Source organism: Scatophagus argus, chromosome 6, assembly GCF_020382885.2.
Source record: "Scatophagus argus isolate fScaArg1 chromosome 6, fScaArg1.pri, whole genome shotgun sequence".
Taxonomy (NCBI): Eukaryota; Metazoa; Chordata; class Actinopteri; family Scatophagidae; genus Scatophagus; species Scatophagus argus.
In genome coordinates, this window is record NC_058498.1 from 13,589,003 (window position 1) to 13,598,876 (window position 9,874).

At 42.9% G+C, this 9,874-nt stretch overlaps 1 protein-coding gene across 3 annotated transcripts in view; it reads left to right on the forward strand.

The window, feature by feature from the left end:
- Positions 1-5,991, forward strand: part of LOC124060660 (voltage-dependent R-type calcium channel subunit alpha-1E) — a 91,634-nt gene extending 85,643 nt beyond the window's left edge. For all 3 annotated transcript variants that reach the window (XM_046391887.1, XM_046391888.1, XM_046391889.1), the window contains 8 exons: positions 36-143; positions 291-391; positions 601-707; positions 915-1,089; positions 2,153-2,281; positions 2,457-2,604; positions 2,987-3,168; positions 3,261-5,991. In XM_046391887.1, coding sequence (XP_046247843.1) covers positions 36-143; positions 291-391; positions 601-707; positions 915-1,089; positions 2,153-2,281; positions 2,457-2,604; positions 2,987-3,168; positions 3,261-3,815 — 1,505 coding nt within the window. In that variant the 3' untranslated portion in view covers positions 3,816-5,991. The remainder of the gene's footprint in view (positions 1-35; positions 144-290; positions 392-600; positions 708-914; positions 1,090-2,152; positions 2,282-2,456; positions 2,605-2,986; positions 3,169-3,260) is intronic.
- Positions 5,992-9,874: the final 3,883 nt, after the last annotated feature.

The following is a 9,874-nucleotide window of genomic DNA, read 5'->3' on the forward strand; positions in this document are numbered from 1 at the left end:
GTGTGTGTATGTATGTGTGTCTTTTTCATGTCTAGGAGGGGAGGATAGAAATCAGATGGACCTGGACCTGCAGAAGGAGATAAGTGTCATCTGGCCTCATCTCTCTCAGAAGTCACTGGACCTTCTGGTTCCCATTCATAAAGGTGACCACAGGACACTCATCCTCATATCAAAGAAAAGACACATGGACATTTTTGCTGTTAAAGTCATCATAATGGTAAATTGTATTTCATCTGGTAATGCGTTTTTGAAGGGTCATATCTATGGTGTGGTGATTTCTGCCTTTTCAGCAAGTGACATGACCATTGGGAAGATCTATGCCGCCATGATGATCATGGACTACTACAAGCAGAGCAAGGCCAAGAAGCTCCGACAGCAACTGGAGGAGCAGGTACTTTTCATATTTTATTCTTACACTTGTTTTCATTTTTTAATTGTATCATAATGAATTTTAGGTCACATTTATTACCACGAAGCACCCAAAAGCTACCAATGACCAGTAGTTTTATTGCTTTTTGAATGTGCTCTTGTTGCTGTTTGTTTCTGAATACATCCTGAAATTTGCCATCTACTTCTGTGTGCTTCTCCCCCCACACATAGAAACATGCTCCAATGTTCCAGCGTATGGATGCCTCCTCTCTGCCTCAAGAAATCCTATGCAATGCCAAATCCCTTTCATTCCTCAGGCACAGCGCCGGATCTGCTCTGTAAATATTCAACTTTAATTATACTCTCACTGTTACATATGCTGCTTTGTGGTTATCTTTGCTCGTGGGAATAGGCAAGGGATGTGATCTTCAACTGGAATTTAGCCACTAACTTCAGTGTTACCTTGTGATCATTGGTAGTAAATGACTAACTTATGTGGATGCGTAAAGCAGTAGCCCTGCCTGTGTCTGTGTGTGCTCCTTCAGCACAAGGGGAGGTTTTGTGGCACTCAGCCCAATCTCTCCACAAGAGATGTTCCTGCAGCCGCTGTCTCACTCCAGGGAGGAGAAGGAGGAGGAGGATGAGGAGGAGGACGACGACAACTACCGTTCACCCTATCACCCCTACAGCCACCACCACCACCATCACTTACACACGCTGGTAACCAATACATGTAGTGTTGAGAAAACTGAAGTATCTGCACATCCAGTCTGCATTATTTTTTTGCTGAAGGTTAACTTGGGGTCAGCAACACCCATCAACAGTCAATTATGCAGCGGCCTCATGGAAAGTAGCACCATTATGGGATATGCTAGTTTTACTATTGCAAGAGAAGAATGGAAAAATATGATTTGAGTGAAGAACTGCAAGTGCAGATTGAAATTTATGGTTGGAGGCTCACAAAAAGAAGAAAAATATATAGAAAAAATATATACAACATACACAACAAAAGCTTTGTTCACACAGAAATGAATAATCGGGACTCTTAACAGGTGCATGTTCATAATCCGACAATATGAGTCCTCAGTGATTGATGGAATATTACGGAAATTTGTAATCAAACACATACAAATCGCAAAAGGTGACCAGTCAACCAGATGCACATCCCAGCTAGTTTCTCCAGAGTTTCTCCAGAAGTGACTGTTCCTCGAAAACAAAAGTTCAAAGCTTCAAAGATCAGTAAAAGTTTAAAAAGGACTGGATTGGCCGCATTGCAGGTAAAACTGCAAAATGTTTACCCGCTAAATTTTGAGATTTTATTTAACTTCATAAATCATGCCAGTCTAAATACAGTCTAGTTTCCAAATATAGTTCTTAACAATATTTCCTATGACTTTAATTGTGTAAATGTAATTTCTAATTATGCTATAATCTTATTCACTATAATGATAAAAGCAGCTCTAGGTGTAGCTCACGTAAAGTGGGCCATACGGTCACTTTGTGGCGTGAGACTAGGACCAACCAGGTCACGGTGGCTGACAGGAACATGTGCAGCTTTAGCACATGTGAGACGCAGGACACCATGAAAATAATTTTTTAGTTCTGTGTTACATGTATTTATGGCTACAGCCACAAGAGAATTCAGTGAGCCCCCTGAACCACTGAAAGTGCACCTGTGATGAGATCTATATGCAACACCTGTCCTCAGTTTGATTCCTGAGACTTGGAAGGAGAAATAAATGAGAAACAGCCAGAACTCTTCTTTTCTCTGGTATTTGCGTAGGTGCCAGACGTAGTGGAGTATAACCAAGTGATGCAGCAGGCCAGGCAGGACCCAACAGTTATTAAATCACCTCAGCGGACAGCATCCATCAGAGCGTCCTCCATGCCCAGACTGGCTGTTGATCCACAGGTAATAAAGACAGAGTTTGCTCTGCACATACTGTGATCTATAGCTGATACTGTATGCTTGTGCGTATGTGTTTAGTTATGAGAGAGAGGAGGATGTGTTTGCTGATTAGGTGACATTCATGTTTATTAAAGTGATTCCTCCCCTGCTTGTTCGATGTGTGTGTGTGTGTGTGTAGCCTGTGATGTCAGCAGACAGTAAGGTGATGAAGCGCTCCTTCTCCACCATCGGAGACCAGTGTGTGAACGGCCTTTGGCAGGAACAACACTCTCTCGAGAGAGTCAGTCCTGACGACACATACAGACCTCGGCAGAGAAGCTACAGAGGTCATGTCGCATTTATGAAAAACCCCCGTTGTCATAGATTTTAATATCAAAATCAGCACATTTAAGCTACAATAGAGTGAATGGTCCTCATTTCATACTAAAGTTTTATTTATACTTTATTAACAACCAAAATAAAGCAGTATGTTCAACTAAAGAGGGATTTTTTGTGGCTCCTGAAGTACCCACTTTGATTGGATCTGAACAGCAGCTTATGGAAATTAGAGTCATTCATTAAATTAGACAGAATTGGGTCAGCGATGTCAGCTGCTCCATTAGGACATTGTGCAGGACCAGTAATCAGACCAGCATACTAGAGTGTTGAATTACATTTCTTTTGAATGCTTTTTTTTTACTAAAAGAAATCTACATGTACTCCTCTTAGGTCCGAGAATCAACCACAGAGAAACAAGCAGTCATGAGAGAGGGCGATCTAAGGAACGACGCCACCTCCTGTCTCCTGACGTGTCCCGCTGCAACTCTGAGGAACGCAGCCGGGATCCATCGTGTGAAAGAAGACGGTCCCGTTCACCTAGCGAAGGACCCGCGCCCAGCTTGCAGAGACAGGTAAAGGGTAGCAGGAGGAGAATAATATCTGAAACTGCAGTAGAAGGCCTATAAAAGCGCTTTTCTCACCAATGCCCCTGTGGTATTTGTAGGTGAACACATCAGGCAGCCCTGCCCATTCAGCCTCAGAGTCCAGTACTCCTCGTAATCGCCGCCAGCTGCCACAGACGCCCTCTCGACCCCGGCCGTACATCTCCTATTCCCCTCTGGTCTGCGGAGCCCACACCTCTCCCACGCCGGTGATCTCCGCTGAGGGACAGACCCAGCCTCAGGATGGTCCTGGTGTCTCCACAGAGACCACTTGGAGAGCTGATAAGGAGGGCGGCACTATCACTGGGGGCCAGGGCTCATCCGGAGGTCAGGTTTCAGGACCGAGCAACCCGTCTCCTCACCGCTACATCTCAGAGCCCTACCTCCCCTTCCATGAGGACGTCAGTGGTGGAGAGGCAGGTGAGACGCAGGACACACTCACTTTTGAGACTGCAGTGGCAAAAAGCCTGGGCCAGGCCAACACCATAAGCTCCGCCCCTCAGCTCAGACATTCCTGGCAGGTTCCAAATGGGCATTTCCGGAAGCAGTTGGGCCAAGCGAGACCGGCTGGGGCCAGCGAGCTTCTAAGTGACACAGACGAGGATGACCGCTGCTAAAAACCAGAGATGAAGGAGATGCATGGAGCGACTGAGCAAATCAGAGAGCGGCGCCACATGATGCCACAAGGCTTTAGCTCCTCTGAGACTCTGAGAACTCGTATTCTCAGTACCAGTAGCATAACAGGCAGAACTGAACACTACTGCTGTTTATCTGGATACTTGGGTGTCTTTCTGTGACGTATTCTTATGTGTGTGTTTGTTGTAGCTGGAGGGAGGCTACATGCTTGGACATGGGTGTGTGTTTAGGTGTGTGTGTGTGTGTTTGTGTGCGTGTGCTCTCATAGAGAAAATTTGCCAAATCAAGCCAACAGCAGAGACTGGCTGTACTATAAGTAGAACACTGCAGGCAAGCCCAAGTGTTGCCGAGCCTTCCCACACAAGTTAGTGTTTTGATTGTTATTTGAACAAAATATGGCGAGACGTCGATCCAAGGTGCCCAAACCTCTTGTTGAATCCAAGAAAGTGAAGTGCAGTTTGTGTAAGTGAACGTAGAGGTAGCATGTAAAAATGTAATACAATGAATGTATTTTAGCTTCTGGTCATTTGAGAGGGTTGCTGTTAGTCTTTATTGTGCATAGTTGTGCATAGTTGAAACAGGGGTCGATTGAGATTTCCAGATTGTGTCAGTTTGTAACTGGCAGCCAGCCATTACACACAGTTCCTGTTTACAGCTGGAGGATCCACATGGTTCATGGGCATTATACAGTCGCTAATCAGTTCCAGACCTTGAAGTGGGCAAAAGTTTTAGTGATGGAGTTATTTTCCTGTCCCCATATGAAAAAAATGCAACCTCTACTTAGTGTGAAATAAATGCTAAAGATCTTGAACAGATAACAGAATAAGAGATGTTTTGTCTCAGGATACTCGATCGTTGAATTTGTAATGTATCATCTTCTAAACTCTTGTTCACGTGGTCGCCAAAACGAGGATAATCAGAGGGACTAGAAATGTCTCTGAACCCAACGTGTTAGTCAGCTTGATGACAACAAAACAAGACCGGACCAGATTACACACAGGCTTGTGGTCTGCATCTTCTCTTCTCATGGACCACCATCTGCAGGACAGACAGCCTGAGCGAAGGCAAAAGGATGCTCATGCTTCACATTTCTGTGCTGGATAACCACCATCGATGTTGTGTCAGAGAGGTGACTAAAGCCATTTTCTTCTGGTACGTGGAGCCAGGGACTTGTCTTCTTCAGGATGTGTTGCCTTCTTTCACCTGATAACGAAAACAATGAGAAATTAATGCCACTTTTTACATGTGATGCAACACGGATACTTTTACTAAAGAGGAATCACGAGCACAGTATTGTTTGTCTTTATGTCACCTGCCACATTGTTTCCGTCACATTCAAGCTTATCTTTTGGTCAGCAGAAACAAACATTATGGTATTTTCTGTGCTCCGGAGTTATAGTAATTTTCCACATGCATGATCATGGTGACAATGATAATGAGAGATATGTGAGAGAAATATGTCTTAGAGCTGCCTGATTGTCCTTAATTTGAACGTATCCATGACTCTGAATGGGATTTAAAACCACTTCACAAACAGCATTCACCGTCTGTATCTTTGAACATTCCAACTTTCGACCATTTGTTGCTTTCCATTAAATGAGATGTATATTTATATCATGTGCTGTTGTGTTAATGTAATGAGTTAAGTTCGACATGTTTCTGAAATGTGAATACAGGACGTATCTGGGCTGAGGATCCACAGGCCAGAAGAGGTCACGATCACCTGCTGGGACCCCAAACAGAACAGTCGTGGGCTGAAAAAAAAAAAGAAAGATGTATTTTAGAAGAGAAATCTCCTTTGAGGTGTGTTGACCGTATTGCTTGATTTATACAGTATATAGCTTAGTTTAAGGCTCCAGTCTGTAGTTTATTGGACCGTGCTTAGCATGTACAGTGCAGCCTAGGACTTAACCTCCATGTCCGACTCTGTACAGAACAGCCTAATCTGTGCCTGGGGAGACTCGCCCAAACAGTTTCCTATCAAGTCTGGATTTTAGATAGAGAAGCTTTCTGGTACAAATGTAGTATAAAATGTACAAAATAAATCCATGTTTAATTTATTGCACCATTTATATTTTATTTGTATCATGATGCCTGTCTATGACTAACAAAAGAAGTGTTTACTTATCTGTTCAAAGGACCATTAAAGAGAGATCACTTGCCTTTCTGGACTGGCTGATGTTACTGCTTTTAAATACTTAAGAATTCAGTTATCTGGTATATATTATTCCATTTTTAATATCTCAGGGAAATGTTATCCCTTTATTAGAAATTTGACATTAGAGATGACGGGAAATGAATTCAGATGAGATAATGATGAACTGAACTGCTGTGTAGTTAACTAGATTAAAAACTAGATTAAAACTAGATTAAAAAATAATGCATACCATCCCATTTGTACTGTGCACTATGTAAACATCCCTCCAATTCATTCTAAATAAAAATTAAATTGTAGTACACTTACCACTTTTGCTGATCCAGACAAATCAGTATAATTTAATGCTTATAGCATGTCTACGATCAGACAGATTATGTATTCCATTAGTCCATGATTTGACGAACATTCATATGCACAGAATTTTCTGCCTTTCACTGAACCCAACGACTCCTCCAGGATTCCCTCTTTTTGCATGTCTCTGTGTGTGTATGTTCACATATTTCCTAAATAACCAGAAGTGAAGGAAACGGAGCAGAGATGTAGGTGAGATGTCTAGCTGTAGAGAGACTTTTCGTGAGCTGGCGGGCATGCCGGTTAGGCCCAGCCTTGTGGTACATGTGTAATACCAGCTGAGATGTTCCACAGAGGACATGATGCCGAGCTCATCTTTGCTCTCGCTGCTCTGCGTTCAAGCCTGTTTGTTCAGGGTGAAACCAGACAGCTTGTCTGTCTCACTGTGTGAGCACACCACACCAGCGTTTTCTCCATACAAAAGCAAAGGATCATGGGAGCGCCAGAGGAAATGTGACACATGGAGGCATGAAAGGTAAGCAACCTTATTAATTTCTAACAGCTGTGTGGGGGGGACAAAACGTTGCTGAGATTGCAGCGAGAACATACAAGGACAGTTTGGACAACCCAGAGAAGAAATCCCATTGTTAGTATCATTGTTATTTTCAACACAACTGAATTTAAATCAGCATACACAATAAACTAAGTAGTTACAGTCATGGATGAGTTAAACGGATTATTTCATCTTTTACTACAAAAGCTAATTTTTCATTTTCAGAGAGTTGACAAGGTCACATGTGACTGTAGCGTGTTTGTTTATCCAGGATGGTTTGTCTTTCCGTGATGTGTAGGTTAAAGGGATTTCGCTCAGACCTTTGGTGTTGAACTTGAGCTTGAGTGTTTACACACAGAGTAGTAATGCCGTCTGAATCTGTCAGCTTTGTGATACAGTTTACATCCACTTGTGAAGCTGCTCTCTACGAGGAAGCTCTTGAGTCTCTCTGTGACAACACAACCTTGTGTTTGAATCTGTTATGTGTGGTCATCTCACGACTGCCCGTGTGCAGTGAATGATTAAGTAAAAATGTGCATGTGAGCATGTTGTGTGACTGTATGTGTGCATTTCATGGAGTGTGTGTATGTGGGAGAGTCCTCTGTATGTGTACATTTATTTGTCAATGTGCTAACGTTTACATGACAGTTTTCCAGATGAGCTGAGTGTGCTGACGCGTCTGCCTCTGGGTCGACGGTGGTCAGAGGAGATGATGTTAATGGCCTTTTCAGAGCAGGAAGAGGAGGAGCTTTTTCAGTTGAAGGTGGGATGATTCACTGTTTTTTAGTGCCTGGGAACCACCACTTGTGAATGAGGAAACACAAACACAAACATGTTCACGTGACTACAGACAAAGATGTAATGATGCACAAATTACAGCAGTGCATGGCACATTTTCTTCAAAGGCTTCAGTGATCTCCACGTGAAAGGCAATCAGAATTCCTTTATTTATCCCTGAAGGGAATAAATACAGGATCAAAACTCATAATCTTTTCTAATCACTCAGTATTTTCACACAGTCCTGCCATCCATCCATTCCCTACACCACTTTATCCATCAGGGTGACGGGGGGCCTGGAGCCTATCCCAGCTGACTATAGGCGAGAGGTGGGGTACAGCCTGGACTGGTCACCAGTCAATCACAGGGCTGACACACATCTGACACTCTCACACTCACACCTAGGGGCAATGTAGAGTGGCCAACTAATCTAATGTGCATGTTTTTTGGGATTGTGGGAGGAAGCCGTAGTACCTGGAGAAAACCCACACAGGCACAGGGAGAACATGCAAACTCCACACAGGAGGGCCCAGATTGGGATTCAAACCTGGACTCTATGTGTGTGAGGCGACAGGGCTAACCACTGCACACATGAGTTTTTGTTTGTTGAATGGTTTCACTTGTCACCTTGCTGTAGTGATGTAGAAGTGTACTCCAGGGTGTGCCAGTACACAGTGACATCACTGCTGGGTGTGGTCAGGTAGAAATTCAACAGAAACATTTCAATATTTGAAACACTCTGTCAGTGGCCATTTTTGCTGTAAGTGACAGTGAAATTCTCATAGGTCCATCTGACAGTTTTGTGGCACAGTCTCTCCCAGTCGCGTCTTCACCACACCCTTTACAGTAAGCTCCAACCTCACCCGACACTCCCCTCCTCAGGCAGCATCCCCTCACTCTTCTGATCCTCATGTCACATTCCTCACCTGGGCCACAGTCCTCCCCTCTTGACCCTGGACAAAGAAAGGTGGGAGGGGGGAGGGCTCAATGTGAAGTTCAAAGACAAATTAGGCTGGATTAAGGGTAAACTTTAATCTCAGAATCACCATGAATAGCAGAATGATGTTGTCTCTGTGCATACACGAAAACTTTGCAATAAAAGAGGAAATGCAGGACATGTAAACACACGGTTCTTACTTGCCTCATCCAAAGCCCGTGTGAGTGACAGGTGTGTTTTTCTACAAAGCCTCTCTGGCCACTGATCTACCTCGGTCAACTAAACGACTGATATGGACCAACAGACCAAGAAGACAACACATTTAAGCATATGCTGTTGTTAACATTGCTAACTTGCTGAGCTTTAAGTGGTGGACACTGAGCTGTCTGGCCCTGTGAAGCCACAGGAAGCAGAGGGGATATGTATATACTGTATGTGTGTGTTTTATGAGACTTTGGGTGTCTGGCCTTGGTCTGTGGATTTTATCATTTCTCTGGACTGAAGGAGTGTGGTCAGCCAGGTCAGTGTTGAGCTCAGTCCTCCAGGGAGGGGCGTGTGTTTTTAATGTGTGTAAGGCAGCTGCAGTCAGAGGAGTCCAGAAGTTACCTTCATCTGAAGCCATGCAGGTTGCTCTGCTGGTCCTGCTACTACTGAGCTGCGTAAGTCTGACTGTTTTGTCACTGGTCTCTGTTAAAATGTTGTTCAAGTATTAGGGTTAAAGTTGAACTCTCTGACAACTTTCTCTGTAAAACTAAGAAGCAGAATTATTAACTGTGTCTGATTAAATACTGAATGTCTAAATATTTTTGCCTGCAGATTTAAGCAATTCAATGAGTCCAAACCTGTTTATTTCTAAAAATGTTATTTATTCACTGCATTTGTTTACACTGATATAATTTGAATATTAACAACATGATTTGAATTTTATTTTTCTTATGCCATGTAGAAAAATGTTGTAAAACTACTGAATACAATTTATATAAAGTACATCATCTTCTAACCTTTAGCGTGACACTTAACTTTCTTTATCCTCAACTTGCTTTTCTCTCCTATTTAATCTAAATTTTGAACATTTAGGCATTACAACTAGCTGTGAATATCACTTAAAGAAGTGATGCATGTTTTTACAAAGCAGAGGAGAAACTTGCCTAGTATACTGAATGCTACACATTCAATACTGACAGCTTTTTAAATGACTGATTCACATTAATAGCTGCATTTGTCCTGTTTGCCATGGAATCACTAAATCTTTCTTTCATATTTTAGCCATTAGCGAAATCAGTCAGTTAAGACTCGTACCTCAACAATGAGCCAAACGAGCCAG